The sequence below is a fragment of the Notolepis coatsorum genome, assembly GCF_963971535.1.
Source record: "Notolepis coatsorum genome assembly, chromosome: 4".
Classification (NCBI taxonomy): domain Eukaryota; kingdom Metazoa; phylum Chordata; class Actinopteri; order Aulopiformes; family Paralepididae; genus Notolepis; species Notolepis coatsorum.
Window position 1 is genome coordinate 174,398,594 of NC_140168.1, and position 16,504 is coordinate 174,415,097.

The 16,504-nt window shown below is 44.4% G+C and overlaps 1 protein-coding gene across 7 annotated transcripts in view; it reads right to left on the reverse strand.

Moving 5' to 3' along the window:
* Positions 1-1,910: 1,910 nt before the first annotated feature.
* The window catches only part of LOC311227384 (heterogeneous nuclear ribonucleoprotein C), a 52,282-nt gene continuing 37,688 nt past the window's right edge, over positions 1,911-16,504 (reverse strand). For all 7 annotated transcript variants that reach the window (XM_084313004.1, XM_084313006.1, XM_084313007.1 and 4 more), the window contains 4 exons: positions 10,129-10,289; positions 8,082-8,195; positions 3,919-4,076; positions 1,911-3,025 (listed from right to left, as the gene is read on the reverse strand). In XM_084313004.1, coding sequence (XP_084169130.1) covers positions 2,927-3,025; positions 3,919-4,076; positions 8,082-8,195; positions 10,129-10,289 — 532 coding nt within the window. In that variant the 3' untranslated portion in view covers positions 1,911-2,926. The remainder of the gene's footprint in view (positions 3,026-3,918; positions 4,077-8,081; positions 8,196-10,128; positions 10,290-16,504) is intronic.

A 16,504-nucleotide genomic window follows, 5' to 3' on the forward strand; every position in this document is an offset into this window, starting at 1 on the left:
ACATGCTATACTATATTATTTGATACTATCTTGTCTAGCACAGTCTCTGGAGCGTAACAGTAAGAAGCATTTTGTATGAAAGTATTCTGTACTTCTGTATGACACCTATTAAAGAAACTTGAAACTTCCCAGGACCCTACATTGAGAACCACTGCATTAGCATAGCAGTGCACATAAGTTTTTTAAGAGTTTATACACCCGTTTTATTTTGTATTATTACGATGTTAGGCAGATCTGATGTACTTGACTTTAAAGGGGACATGCATTATAAATGTCTTTTTTCAGTGTCTAGCATTGTATTATAGTAATAGGAGTTAGTATCAATGTGTCTGTGTCTCTAAATACCATATTGGCGGATTGCCGTCATTCATTTCCTGCTCCATTTAATCAGGTTGTTCTGATTTGACTCGCATCGTGACGTCACGTGGCGCTGGGGAAGCGGATAGTGATCCGATTGGCTCTGTGGTTGGAGCCAATGCCCGCCCACAATCTACCTAGAGCAGACCAAAGAAGTGCAGTGACTTAGCCTAACGTAAATAATATGAGCAAAACATGCAGGCCATGTGCTGTTCCTGGCTGCAAAGCTGCTAATACGTCTTTGCACATTTTTCCTGAGGATGTAGTGCTTCGCCAGCAATGGACAAAGTTCGTTTTTGGATTTTTGCAAAGACGAGGGACTTTATGCTTCCGTGATTTCCTGGCTGTTGCTAAAGAAGAAGGGATCTAGCCTCTAAGTCTTTGAGACCGAAAGAAAGCATCGAATCAGTAAGTAAGTACATACAGTACGTCGTAATTAGTTAATTAGCAGTAGGACCTTGTTCATTCATCCGTTTGTGTATTACGGTACTCTTCCGTGTGTGTGCGACAAGACAGTCTAACGTCAGTGCAAGCACTGTGTGTGTGCGCGTGTGTGTTTGTTAGACGGACTGAGAGAGCAAGCTAGCTTAGCTAACGTTCTTAGCTCTGTGCTTCGTTGTATATATGTAGACCTACTTGTGTGTATTGCGAATGAATGATTATGTTCCTAACTAACGTCGTTAGTACAAGTGCCGTGTGTGTGTGTGTTCGACGGATTGGGAGAGCAATCTTATTCTTCTGGGCATTTGTTTTCCCAAAATCGTATGGCATGGGTACCTGCTTCGGTGTCATCCCTTTGTGGATTGTATTGCATCGAAAACGTATGCTTGAGCCATATTTGTTTGTGTATTAGGTTCACTTTGGCGTTAGTAGAGTAGTATGGCCAGAACTATTTGGTGGGTGGCTGTCACTCAAAGCATTCTGCTAGTATGGGCGGAGCCCATCCAAAAATAGCCTGAAATCGTGAGGCTGGAAAATGATGCTTTGGAGTACTTGATAAGAAATATAAAACAAAGCATTTTTTTGAGAAAATAACGTACATGTGTTCAATAGACTCACAGGAATTGTGTAAAGTTGCCCAAATAGTGCTAGGAATAGCAATGCATGTCCCCTTTAATTTGATCATGTGCTTACTTTTAATTAGGGATGTCCGATATTATCGGCCGATATTGACATTAAAATGTGATATCGGAAAATATCGGTATCGGTTTTCAATATTTTTTTTACATTTCTATAACCTTTATTTACCCAGGCAAGCAAGTAAGTACAAATTCAGATTTTATTTATTGTAAAAAGTATGCATGATGTTGTGTTAATTCCACAACAAGAGATATGTAATGTTAATTACCTGAAATTATTCCGTTTTGGGGGGGGGGGGGGGGGGGGCCCTGCATATATCGGTATCGGTATCGGAAATTAAGAGTTGGACAATATCGGTATAGGTAAAAAAGCCAATATTGAGCATCCCTACTTTTAATTCATGATGCGGACACAACTTGTACATTGTTCCTGAACACAGCCGTGTTGATTCACATAACAGGTTGTGGGATCCATCTTGGAAAACATGTTTATTTAAATTCACCAGTGCAATCAAATGACAAACATACATTTTTATCACACCCAACAGAAACAGACAAAAATGAAGTAGTACTGCGTTACACAATTCAAGGTCAGATGAGGTCATAACACCTTCTGACGCGGTGTCAAAACAAACCCAGTTTGTAAAACAATGAGAATAGGTTCACCTGCACAAACCCTGCAGGATATTTCGTACAAGCTTGTATCATAATTTGCCATGCTGAAACGGTGCAATAAATAATAATACCCTCGACCAACAAAGTCCTTGTAGGCTTTGCGGGTAAAGTTATATCACACTGCCACCTGCTGGCGAGGAGGCAGTTGTACAGCAACTGATGACATCTCAGCAAGTAGGGCAGAGGTTCTAAACTTATGGACCCGGATTTGAAGATTTAAATGTTACCCTGTGGGGTTAATTAAAACATACTAGTAGTCTTGAGGACCCAAAGGACAAGCGGGGTGAAGCTGACCCTTGACACTGATATGGGGTTTCTTTTTCTCAGTTGCTACAAGCTTAGCAAACGCTTTCAACATATTACATGGACGTCTCACATGGTTAAGTGTCTAAACTGGACTTACAGTAGGTTTTAGTCTAAACATATTAGACTTAAATATTTTCCTATGCAGAACAAAATGTGATACGTAACAAAAATATAGATGAGGCAAAATAAAATTAGAGAAGGGTAAAATCTAGGGCAGAAGGGCATATCTTGCTTTTCTTTTTACATATTTGTGTTTGTCTGCGTATATCTGTGTGTGCGTGTGTGTGTAGTAGTAGTAGTAGTAGAGAGAAAGAGAGAGGGAGAGAGAGAGAGATCTACAATACACTGTATTGAAACCAATCAGCTCAGCAGAGATGAGTACATGATCACTGTATACATGTCTGGTGAGCTAATACAATCCTACACGATTTGTTTGTGTGTGTGTGTGTGTGTGTGTGTGTGTGTGTGTGTGTGTGTGTGTGTATGAGACAGCCATTGTTGTGGAGCGTTTAGGACTCGTCTCCATTGGCGCTGTCTCCGTCGTCCTCTCCTTCCTCCTGCTCTCCGTCCTCCTCATCCTCCTCCTCCGCTCTCCCTCTGCTCTTCGCCTGCGGGGGGGGGGGGGCATAGATTCATACATTCTCCACTAAGGTCTTTTTGACATGTGGGCTCCAGGTCTTTCTTGCCTTGATAGTTACACAAATCAAGACGCCCTTCTTTTTTCATAATATTTTACTGTTACTGATAAATGTGTTCCTGCATTTTCTGCATTTATAGCTACAGTGTGGACCCTTTGTCTCCCCCTACTGGCAGTGAGAGTAAGTAGGTATCCACGTTCCTCCTCGCTGTCGATCGCTTTCCTCCCCCCCACTTCTTAGGTTTTCCCGCCATTTACACCCCGTCACTACTGTTGTTGTTCTTCTTCTTCTTGTTGCTCTTCTCTCCCGCTCTGAGCTTCTGGCAAACTAACCTACATACGTGTTAACTGTTTGACTCATCTGCTGTCTCCTATTATCCTATTTGTAGCTGTTATGTGGCGATCTAGTGAACACCACAGACGAGGTCAGAAATCATCTCAGGCGGGGTGGGGGGGTGATCAGACTACATTACTAATGAAATATGGATAAAGATTCTATAATTCTATGGCTATACCGGCCACATCGCTGGTTGACGTCAAATACATGACTACCGGTGTATGCTAGGGTGGGAACGTCTACACGGACTCTACTCCGATATACTGATAAATACAGAGAGTCCCCTGGCGATGATCAGGATTTAGAAGAAAAGTTCATACTGTGATTTGGTATCAATAACCTTTGATATCTAGTGATCTACCCCTCCTGCTGACTTGTTGTACACAATTTGTAACTCGCTTTGGATAAAAGCGTAGGCTAAATGACTAGATGTAAAAACAACTCTCAAGGCTACCCTGTCATCTGCCACTCTCATTGTCTTTTTCCCTCCCTGCCTCCACCTCCTCTCCTTAGTGTTCCCATCTCACCTCCTCCTCCTCCTCCAGAAGGTCACCCTCCTCCTCGGAGTCGTTCAGCTCCTGGCTCTCCCTCTCTCTGTCCCTCTTCAGACTGTCCTCCTTCTTGCTGGAGGTGGAGGAGTGGAGGGGGGACACCTCGCCTGGCTCTGGCTTACTGCTCTTCACGTCTGGATGGATGGATGGATGGATGGAGGGGAAGAAAAGAGGAAACGAGAAGATATGTGGGAGGACAAGAGAGAAAAGAGCTACTGAATGTCATCAGTTACACTTTGATATTACTGTAATAGATACTTAGTGTTATTATTATTCTTGAAACTAACATTGTTTTCTCTAGATTAGTAATAATAATAATAATAATAATTAGTAATTGAGGGGAAATTATTTATCTGCATTTGACCCATCCTAACCACAAGGGCTTGGGGGGGCAGTCAGGGGTTCTGTGTCTTGCTCAAGGACACTTTGACACGCTGCCGGGAGAGAAGCCGGAATCTAACTATGAACCACCATCAGATAACCAGACAACTGCTCTAATGTCCCATCATAAGCCACAATGTTGCTACATGTACCACAATGGTGGCAGCTAATCTTCTTGGGGTCCACAAAGCAACATAAAACAGGGAAATCAATTCACAGCTGAACGTAGAACTAAGACATTTAAAAAGGTCCTACCTGACTTCTTACTGACTTCCTCCCTGTGTACCAGTCCTACCTGACTTCTTACCGACTTCCTCCCTGTGTACCAGTCCTACCTGACCTCTGTGGCTCTCCTCCCTGTGTACCAGTCCTACCTGACCTCTGTGGCTCTCCTCCCTGTGTACCAGTCCTGCCTGACCTCTGTGGTTCTCCTCCCTGTGTACCAGTCCTGCCTGACTTATTACTGACTTCCTCCCTGTGTACCAGTCCTACCTGACTTATTACTGACTTCCTCCCTGTGTACCAGTCCTACCTGACTTATTACTGACTTCCTCCTGTGTACCAGTCCTACCTGACTTATTACTGACTTCCTCCCTGTGTACCAGTCCTACCTGACTTATTACTGACTTCCTCCCTGTGTACCAGTCCTACCTGACTTATTACTGACTTCCTCCCTGTGTACCAGTCCTACCTGACTTATTACTGACTTCCTCCCTGTGTACCAGTCCTATTGATTGATTGAACATTTTATTTACAGATTGCAGAATGGGTATAATACAGTACAGCTCAATACACACAATTGTTAAGGGGATGCAGACTTCTTACGGACTTCCTTCCTGTGTACCAGTCCTATCTGACTTCTGTGGTTCTCCTCCCTGTGTACCAGTCCTACCTGGCCTCTGTGGCTCTCCTCCCTGTGTACCAGTCCTACCTGACCTCTGTGGTTCTCCTCCCTGTGTACCAGTCCTACCTGGCCTCTGTGGTTCTCCTTCCTGTGTACCAGTCCTACCTGGCCTCTGTGGTTCTCCTTCCTGTGTACCAGTCCTACCTGGCCTCTGTGGCTCTCCTCCCTGTGTACCAGTCCTACCTGACCTCTGTGGTTCTCCTCCCTGTGTACCAGTCCTACCTGGCCTCTGTGGTTCTCCTTCCTGTGTACCAGTCCTACCTGGCCTCTGTGGTTCTCCTTCCTGTGTACCAGTCCTACCTGGCCTCTGTGGCTCTCCTCCCTGTGTACCAGTCCTACCTGGCCTCTGTGGTTCTCCTTCCTGTGTACCAGTCCTACCTGACTTCTGTGGTTCTCCTCCCTGTGTACCAGTCCTACCTGACTTCTGTGGTTCTCCTCCCTGTGTACCAGTCCTACCTGACTTCCTGTGTACCAGTCCTACCTGGCCTCTGTGGTTCTCCTCCCTGTGTACCAGTCCTACCTGACTTCCTGTGTACCAGTCCTACCTGACCTCTGTGGTTCTCCTCCCTGTGTACCAGTCCTACCTGACCTCTGTGGTTCTCCTCCCTGTGTACCAGTCCTACCTGACCTCTGTGGTTCTCCTCCCTGTGTACCAGTCCTACCTGACCTCTGTGGTTCTCCTCCCTGTGTACCAGTCCTACCTGACCTCTGTGGTTCTCCTCCCTGTGTACCAGTCTATCTAGGTCGTCCTCGGACGGGCCCTCCATCAGTGCTTCCAGTCATCCCGATCCTCCATGCATCTGGCTAGCTCGCCGGTGCTTTCTGTTCCCGCATCTCTCCTGAGTACGTCCACGTAGGTTAATGTGGGACGTCCTCGTGATCGATGCCCGTGTGTTGGTTCCCACAGCACAAGTTTGCTGGTTGGCATCTCATGGTGTCTCTGGCAGTGACCTGCCAGCCTCATTCTCCTGACTGCCACTTTATCGCTCACCTTTAGCACCCCCCCATACAAGATTGCATTAGTGACATGCTCATCCCTGTTGATGTTGAGCAACACGCGCATCATTCTGGTGTAGCACCCATCCAAGGACTTCTGCAGGGTGGGCTTCAAGGTCCAGCATTCACTGCCATACAAAAGGACAGACTCAACTGTTGCATGAAAGAAGTTGAGCTTGATTTGACGGGGGAGGTTGGATTTCCACACACTGGTCATGCCGTTCAGAGCCCTCCACGCAAGCGCCTTCCTCACTTTAAGGTCTTGCTCGGACGAGTTGACCCACGAGCCCAGGTACTTGAAATCACTGACTTCCTTTAGAGCAGAGCCTCCTGTTGTCCTTAGAGGTGGATGATCCGGGAGGATGTTATACATTATGACCTCGGTTTTCTTGGCATTTAGCCTAAGGCCAACCTTGGCGCACTCCGTCTCCACTCTGCACAGGAGTTCCTGTGCCTGCTCCACCTGGTCAGAGAGCAGGCTGATGTCGTCCGCGTAGTCAAGGTCTGTTAGGACTATGGCGGGGTGTCGTCTCGATCTCCTTGGGGTTATTGTGACTTATTACTGACTTCCTCCCTGTGTACCAGTCCTACCTGACTTCCTGTGTACCAGTCCTACCTGACCTCTGTGGCTCTCCTCCCTGTGTACCAGTCCTACCTGGCCTCTGTGGCTCTCCTCCCTGTGTACCAGTCCTGCCTGACCTCTGTGGTTCTCCTCCCTGTGTACCAGTCCTACCTGGCCTCTGTGGTTCTCCTCCCTGTGTACCAGTCCTACCTGGCCTCTGTGGTTCTCCTTCCTGTGTACCAGTCCTATCTGACTTCTGTGGTTCTCCTCCCTGTGTACCAGTCCTACCTGGCCTCTGTGGTTCTCCTCCCTGTGTACCAATCCTACCTGACCTCTGTGGCTCTCCTTCCTGTGTACCAGTCCTACCTGGCCTCTGTGGTTCTCCTTCCTGTGTACCAGTCCTACCTGACTTATGTGGTTCTCCTCCCTGTGTACCAGTCCTACCTGACTTCCTGTGTACCAGTCCTACCTGACTTCTGTGGTTCTCCTCCCTGTGTACCAGTCCTACCTGACTTCCTGTGTACCAGTCCTACCTGACCTCTGTGGTTCTCCTCCCTGTGTACCAGTCCTACCTGACTTCTGTGGTTCTTTTCCCTGTGTACCAGTCCTACCTGACCTCTGTGGTTCTCCTCCCTGTGTACCAGTCCTACCTGACCTCTGTGGTTCTCCTCCCTGTGTACCAGTCCTACCTGACCTCTGTGGTTCTCCTCCCTGTGTACCAGTCCTACCTGACCTCTGTGGTTCTCCTCCCTGTGTACCAGTCCTACCTGACCTCTGTGGTTCTCCTCCCTGTGTACCAGTCCTACCTGACCTCTGTGGTTCTCCTCCCTGTGTACCAGTCCTACCCGACCTCTGTGGTTCTCCTCCCTGTGTACCAGTCCTACCTGACCTCTGTGGTTCTCCTCCCTGTGTACCAGTCCTACCTGACTTCTGTGGTTCTCTCTGTGTACCAGTCCTACCTGACCTCTGTGGCTCTCCTTCCTGTGTACCAGTCCTACCTGGCCTCTGTGGTTCTCCTCCCTGTGTACCAGTCCTACCTGACCTCTGTGGTTCTCCTCCCTGTGTACCAGTCCTACCTGACCTCTGTGGTTCTCCTCCCTGTGTACCAGTCCTACCTGGCCTCTGTGGTTCTCCTCCCTGTGTACCAGTCCTACCTGACCTCTGTGGCTCTCCTCCCTGTGTACCAGTCCTACCTGACTTCCTGTGTACCAGTCCTACCTGGCCTCTGTGGTTCTCCTCCCTGTGTACCAGTCCTACCTGACCTCTGTGGCTCTCCTCCCTGTGTACCAGTCCTACCTGACTTCTTGCTGTGGTCCTTCTCCATGCGCTCCAGGGTCTCCAGCAGATAGTCCACCTTGTGTTTTATTTGAGTCAGCTCCCTCTTAATGGTCTGCAGGTCATCTATCTTCACTGGGGAGGGAAGTGGAGGACAGCCAGGGACATCAGCATGTAAGGTGGAACAGTTTCCTTCGGTCCTTTAATATAAGACTACGATTTATTATAAGACTAAGACAGTCGGGGACATCAGTATGTAAGGTGGAACAGTTTGCTTAGGTCCTTAAAGGCTTTAACCAGGGCTTGAGATAAACTTTTTGGCTTTGGCTTGGTTTTCCAAAGTCACTAGCCACTCAGCATTTTCACCAGCCAAAAAGCCCCACACTCGTGCCCCCACCCAGTCAGTGTGATAAAATAACATCTAATCCAATAACATCTGTCCCCACCCAAACATCCCACCCACCCAGACAGTCACTCTTTACATTATCTGTTCCTTTGTAGCTATTTGTGTAATGACAGTATAACAAGTATTGTACTTAGTCATTGTTGCAATGTATTTACTGCATTGAATTGACTCAATACCTAGGAATAAGGTCAGGGTTAGGATTAGGAATATAGTTAGGGTTATTGTTAATGTTAAGGAAGTGTAATGCGGTAAGTACACTGTGTAACAATGAGTATGTAATTACAAAAACTAAGTACAAACTTAAATTAAATTGTAGAGCACTGTGATATATTGTTAACAATATTTGCTTTGATGTCTAGTCCTCTATTCAGTGTGTGTGTGTGTGTGTGTGAGAGAGAGAGAGAGAGAGAGAGAGAGAGAGAGAGGGAGAGAGACAGAGAGAGAGAGGACATCAGAGAGAACATATGGAATTCAATGGAAGAACAGAACACAGAAGAATAGAACACGGTAGAATAGAATGGCTAGGAAACAAGCCATGTTTGATCTGAATGGTAATAAGACTGCAATTATATAGCAGCTTTTAACCAAGAAAGAGAGGCATCTGGGGCAGCTGTCCATGGTGCTGAGAGCTAACTCAGAGACCGCGCAGTGATAATGTGCAGCATATATTTACGAGTGCTATCTTGACTGAGAGGGTGGCCAGGACGGTGTTAGTCTCGAGCCCTTATGCTTAAATTAATGTGGCTAGCTAGCTAACAACCACCGTAATATTAGTTTAATAATACACGTTACATAATACATGCTAGTTTGTTAATACTTACTCGCACATCCACAAATAGGTCTCGGTCTCATTCTCTTTTCTGTTTGTCGATGGTTTGGTTCACCAGGTCTTTTCACAATATTCCACCACATTGTAACGTTAGCTAACTGTCTGTAAAGTAAACCATGGATGAGTCGGTCGCACTAACCAGTTGAGCTGTCAGCTGTCACACACGGAAGCAACACGACGTGGATGGGCCCACTGAAATGGAATGAGCACACTGTGCGCACCCAGTCCTTGTGGGAGTTGTAGTATTATGTAGTATCACCTGGATTGACTTAATTATTGCCGATGCCTTTTGTAGACTACAATTTTTTTTTTCCATAGAAAAAAAGTCACCCGCATTCTACCCACATTTGGCGGGTGGCGGGTGTTAATGTCAAGCCCTGGCTTTAATATAAGACTAGACAGCCGGGGACATCAGCATGTAAGGTGGAACAGTTTCCTTGTGTAAAGGTCAGAAGGTCAGGGCCATCAGAAGATAATGAAATCAAAAGAGTGGACAATTTCCTTAGATACTGTAGATTTATGTAAAGGTAAGACAGTCAGGAATATGTCTTACATGCATTCCCATGTATAGATTTGTATTGTGGTTACACACACAATATCAATTGAAAATAAAGGATATGGAAGGACTTGTCGCAGTCACACTAATTGTATTTCGGTGTCATGTTTCTGCAGTAATCCCGCCTAGGTATGGACAATGAATTTATGACGAGATATTGATGTCAAAGTCCTCCTAGTAGCTGCTTTAAATGAATATGTTGGTTAGTAGATATAGCATGTGCAAGCAGTGTCTGTATGATATTATTTCTGTGCAGCATAGTGTGTGCGTCACTCACTCGTGCGTGAGGTTCTCTGGCTGCTCTTGGAGGAGGAGAAGCTGGTCTTGGTGCGTCGACTTCCTCCTCCACTCAGACTGACTCTGGGCCGCTTGGAGGGGATGACGGCCCGGGACAGGGGGGGAGGGGGCGGAGCCACGCGGGGCTGGTAGGAGTACATCCTGAAGAATGGAGACCGCAAAGGGAGTAAATTAGTCAAACGCTTTTCACAGAAATCTCAAAACTCAAACTAGGGCGGCACGGTGGCACAGTAGTTAGCACCGCTGCCTCACAGCAAAAAGGTCCTGGGTTCGAACCCCAGCAGGGGGCCTTTCTGTGTGGAGTTTGCATGTTCTCCCTGTGTTCATGTGGGTTTCGTCCGGGTACTCTGGTTTCCTCCCACAGTTGTTAAAAGTTATGTTGTAACTTATCTTTGTGGTGCGGCCACTTTGATTGCATGCTAAGTATTTAAGTTACTGACATTCTGAACCGTGTTTATACTGTAGCTACTTTAGCTAAGTATTTAAGTTACTGACATTCTGAGCCGTGTTTATACTGTAGCTACTTTAGCTAAGTATTTAAGTTACTGACATTCTGAGCCGTGTTTATACTGTAGCTACTTTAGCTAAGTATTTAAGTTACTGACATTCTGAGCCGTGTTTATACTGTAGCTACTTTAGCTAAGTATTGAAGTTACTGACATTCTGAACCGTGTTTATACTGTAGCTACTTTAGCTAAGTATTGAAGTTACTGACATTCTGAACCGTGTTTATACTGTAGCTACTTTAGCTAAGTATTGAAGTTACTGACATTCTGAACCGTGTTTATACTGTAGCTACTTTAGCTAAGTATTGAAGTTACTGACATTCTGAACCGTGTTTATACTGTAGCTACTTTAGCTAAGTATTTAAGTTATTGACATTCTGAACCGTGTTTATACTGTAGCTACTTTAGCTAAGTATTTAAGTCATTGACATTCTGAACCGTGTTTATACTGTAGCTACTTTAGCTAAGTATTTAAGTTACTGACATTCTGAACCGTGTTTATACTGTAGCTACTTTAGCTAAGTATTTAAGTTATTGACATTCTGAACCGTGTTTATACTGTAGCTACTTTAGCTAAGTATTTAAGTTATTGACATTCTGAACCGTGTTTATACTGTAGCTACTTTAGCTAAGTATTTAAGTTATTGACATTCTGAACCGTGTTTATACTGTAGCTACTTTAGCTAAGTATTTAAGTTATTGACATTCTGAACCGTGTTTATACTGTAGCTACTTTAGCTAAGTATTTAAGTTATTGACATTCTGAACCGTGTTTATACTGTAGCTACTTTAGCTAAGTATTTAAGTTATTGACATTCTGAACCGTGTTTATACTGTAGCTACATTAGCTAAGTATTGAAGTTACTGACATTCTGAACCGTGTTTATACTGTAGCTACTTTAGCTAAGTATTTAAGTCATTGACATTCTGAACCGTGTTTATACTGTAGCTACTTTAGCTAAGTATTTAAGTTATTGACATTCTGAACCGTGTTTATACTGTAGCTACTTTAGCTAAGTATTTAAGTTACTGACATTCTGAACCGTGTTTATACTGTAGCTACTTTAGCTAAGTATTTAAGTTATTGACATTCTGAACCGTGTTTATACTGTAGCTACTTTAGCTAAGTATTTAAGTTATTGACATTCTGAACCGTGTTTATACTGTAGCTACTTTAGCTAAGTATTTAAGTTATTGACATTCTGAACCGTGTTTATACTGTAGCTACATTAGCTAAGTATTTAAGTTACTGACATTCTGAACCGTGTTTATAAAAAATTGGTTTTGTGGCACAACTTGCCCCCGGTGCGGGGTAAGTTGTGACATTAGAGAGAATACACTGGGGTAAATTGTGCTATTGATAATTTTAAGTAAAACAGATAATTTTAATCTCAAAAGCGGTAAAAGCATCCTGCAGATCTTCATCTCCTTTCCAATCTGACATATCTTCCCCTGTTGCACCTCTTTCACTGCTCTTTCCAACTTCTCAAGAGGAGTTGAAACCCTGTCTGTCTTCCGTTTGTATCTGCGTGGCATGATGGATTTTGGTCTAAAATTAAGAATATCACATCGTTTTAGTGATCAAATGTAAGAATGTCCGATATTATCGGCCGATATCGGCAGTAAAATGTGATATCGGAAAATATCGGTATCGTAAAAAAAAAAAAAAAAAAAAAACAATAACAATATTTGTTATATATATCCAGTGAAATTATTAGTTACCTGAAATTATTCCGTTTTTTGGGGGGGGGGGAACCCTGCATATATCGGTATCGGTTGATATCGGTATCGGAAATTAAGAGTTGGACAATATCGGAATATCGGTATCGGTAAAAAAGCCAATATCGAGCATCCCTAGTAAGAATACAATGTACAATAACAATAAAATACAATAAAGTAATATATATAGTTAATAATTATAAGTTGGGGCAACTTAACAAACAAAACATCTGGCACAACTTAACCCATGCACTTTGGCACAAATCACCCCAAGCCTACAATTTTGAAAAAAATTCATCCCCCAGCTGTTTTGAGCTAGCATCATGCTAACTGTATAGACTCAGGGTGTAGCTTACTAAAGCACTAAAACATGTGTGAACTGTTTTCAAAGTTGTCTATAATTGTTCAAACACAGCAATAAAAAAACCTTGATCATACAAATTTTACTTTGGAGGGCAAATATTTTTTTTTAAACTTAAATGTGTTTAACGCTCAAGCCATGTGTCTCCCTTCTTTGCAGGTTGAGTGAAATGGATGCCTCTTCAAAAATATGTTGTCACATGACCAACTTCTTCTATGGTTTTCTAGATAACAGGGGTGACACTACTTGCCCCTTGGCACAAATCACTCTCCCCTACTGAGTAGCTAAGTATTAAAGTTATTGACATTCTGTACCGTGTAAGCTGTGGTGTTCCACAAGGAAGCATACTAGGTCCGCTACTGTTCCTAATTTATGCAAATGACATGTCGTCAGCTTGTGACTGCAACTTGTTCCTGTTTGCGGACGACTCAGCCCTGCTGGTCTCTGACAAGAACAAGTTACAGGTTGAAAAAACCCTCAGCTCAGAACTAGGCAAAATCTGCATATGGCTCGCTGATAACAAACTATCATTACACATGGGCAAAACAGAGTCCATTCTCTTCGGTTCAAATAACAAACTCAGCAAGACCGACGGCTTCTCAGTTACAGTGGGTGACAATAGTCACAAGGAAAGAAGATATTACCTACATGGGTTCCATCCTAGAGGCAAATCTTTCCTGTGACAAAATGGCATCCAATGTAATAAAAAAAGTCAACCAACGAACTCGATTCTTGTACCGGATCTCCTCACTGGTAAACAAGAATACCCTGAAGACTCTGGCAGGAGCACTCATTCAAGGGTACTACGACTATGCTTGCACCTCATGGTACCAAAGCACCTCAAAGGCGCTAAAAACAAAATTACAAACATCTCAAAACAAACTGGTCAGACTACTGCTTGACCTTACTCCTAGAACCCACCTCACCCCTGCCCACTTTGACAACCTAGGATGGCTTAGAGTAGACGACAGAGTACAGCAACTTGCAATGGGCCTGGTCTACAAGATACACTACACGACCAAGGTACCCATGTACATGTCAAAATACTTCCCAAAGGTCAGTGAATACCACGATCACAACACCAGAGGGAGCTCCACAATTCATGTTAAACCCAGATTCGGCTCAAACAAGGGACTAAACACGTTTCGCAATTATGCCACATCAATGTGGAACGCCCTACCCAAAGATGTAAAGGAATGTGAATCACTACCCACTTTCAAAAACACTCTCAAAAAACACCTACGGGAGACTGCAATTCGAAACTGGCCCCTGTAAATGTCCTAACACAACCCCCTCCAATGTACAGTAAAAATTACCAAGTATGGTCTTGTCAATATTCCAATGTACAGTTTTGCTTGTACAGTAGTACAATGTCACCCACCCACTCCTCCTACCCAACCCCCCCCCCCCCCCCAACCACCTCCAATGTACAGTAACCCCCCCCCCACCTACCCAACCTCCTCCAATGTACAGTTTCTACGTCAAATGTATATACTCTTTTTTTCTGGACTCTTTTCGTATCACAAACAGTACTGTATTTGCAAATCTGGTATGTCATAAATGTATAGATGTAGCAGTACTGTCTATCTGTATGTCATGTATGTCATATATGTTACGATTAATTGAAAATGGGGGACCCTGATGTAAACAAGACAAAAGTCTTTCTCTGGTCTGCATCCCCTTAACAATTGTATGTATTGAGCTGTACTGTACCCATTCTGCAATCTGTTAATAAAGTTTTCAATCAATCAATCAGCTACTTTAGCTAAGTATTTAAGTTATTGACATTCTGAACCATGTTTATACTGTACATGTAGAAGTAATTAACATTCTGATCTGTGTTTATGACACTCTCTCTTATAAACTCTGAATGAAAGGTTATCCTATAACCTAGTTATATGAATACTATAAGTCCTGCGCTCCCGACATACCCGCCCCAACAGCTGAGCTATCAGGTGTAGGGATGCCCCCCGGACCCCGGTTTTAAACGGGAACCGGTACTATATTAGAAAATACCGGAGTATTTATAAGCTCTGACGTCCTCGGTACTGCTATCGATACTCTAGAGAAATTATTATTATTATTATTATTATTTAAAAGTTGCGAACGATCCTCTCTGTCTCTGCACGAGAAGCGAGCCGCAGCCAGCGAGTCAATTATTACACACACTCCTCGCGAGTCGCTCGCTAGTGCTACACATAGACATACGGGTACTACATACGGGTACTCCTTAATGAAAGCGCCCCCGACGCCCCGTGCTATAGCGCGCGGCACACAGACAGCAGCTCTGCATGCACTGAGTCGTGATCATGGCGGATAGAGCGAAGCGTTCTAAAGTATGGATATACTTTACAAGGGTCAATGCCGACAATGCACGTTGCCACAAGTGCAACAAAACATTTGCCAGTAAGGGTGGCAATACGAGCAAATCAATTTATCAAAACATCTGTTGGCAAAACATGATATTAGTGTGCAGAAATGCGCGTATTCGACTGCCTTGCGCGCAGTGTTCCATCTGCATCCACTGCAGCCGTAACCGTAAGCCAAGATACGGAGTTGCCTAGGCTAATAACGAATTATTACAAATAGGCTAATAAACAAAACAATTGTTTAGCTACAAATACTACAATCTAAACTTTTTATAGATCGTCAAGCTGAGGCGTCAGCCACTATGTCCCAGCCCAGTGAGCCCAGGGCCACCACACATCCTCTCTCTACCTCCCTCCACCACCCAAAGTCCTTTCTCCCTAGCAGCTAGAGGAAGGATGACAGAGGATAGGGTGAACGAGTGTCACAGTTCTGTTAGCCTTTTGCATTTGTTGTTTATTATAAAAAGTCTATAATTCAGAGTCAGACACATTTAAAACATTGTTGCTGCTGTTGCTGAAGAAATTATATTAATTTATTATATTTATTTATAAAGTTATATAAAAGAACATTGCTGCTGCTGTTGCTGAAGAAATTATATTTATTTATAATACTTATTTATAAAGTTGTATTTATAAATAATAAAGCAATGTTGATTCTGTTCTTAATTAATTGTCTTTTTTTCTTGCAAAAAAAGAACCAAAAAGAACCGATAAGAGTATCGATAAAGTACCGAACCGTTAAGCAGTATCGATAAGAGTAGTAGTATCGATAAAATCCTAACGATACCCATCCCTAATCAGGTGTAAGGGGGGGAAAAGCGTACAGAATCCCGGACGGCCACGGAATCTGTCCCAGACCTGCCCGACTATGTCTGGACGTAATCCCCACTCGTCAGGGTGAGGACCGCCCCGCGACATCACACCTGCACCCACATTCACCCTGCCGGGGATGTGGAGAGCCCTCAGGCTGCGCAGATGGAGAAACGCCCATTGCCAGCTCGACCGCCGCCCGGTGCAGACAGGGGGAGAGTACTCCTCCCTGTCTGTCGATATACAATGCTGGCGTCGTGTTGTCCTGATCAAAACACCGTTTGAGGACCAGAAGGACTGCCTTCAATTCCAACACATTGAATGTAGCGCAGACCGGGGCAGCATGGTCTTGCCAGCTGCCCCCTACTGTGTTGGCCCGACACGTCCCCCCGCAGTGAGGGAGGCGTCGGTGAAGACTGTGACGTGTGACAGCCTGCTGCCCATGGGGACCAGGCCCTCCCCAGAGGGCGAGGTCCCCCAGTACTGACATGGGAACCTTAGCCGCTTCCACTTGCCTCTCACCGGGTCTATTTCCATACTGGAAAACCACCTCTGTATCCTCCTCACAAAGAGGAGGCCAAGAGGGACCAC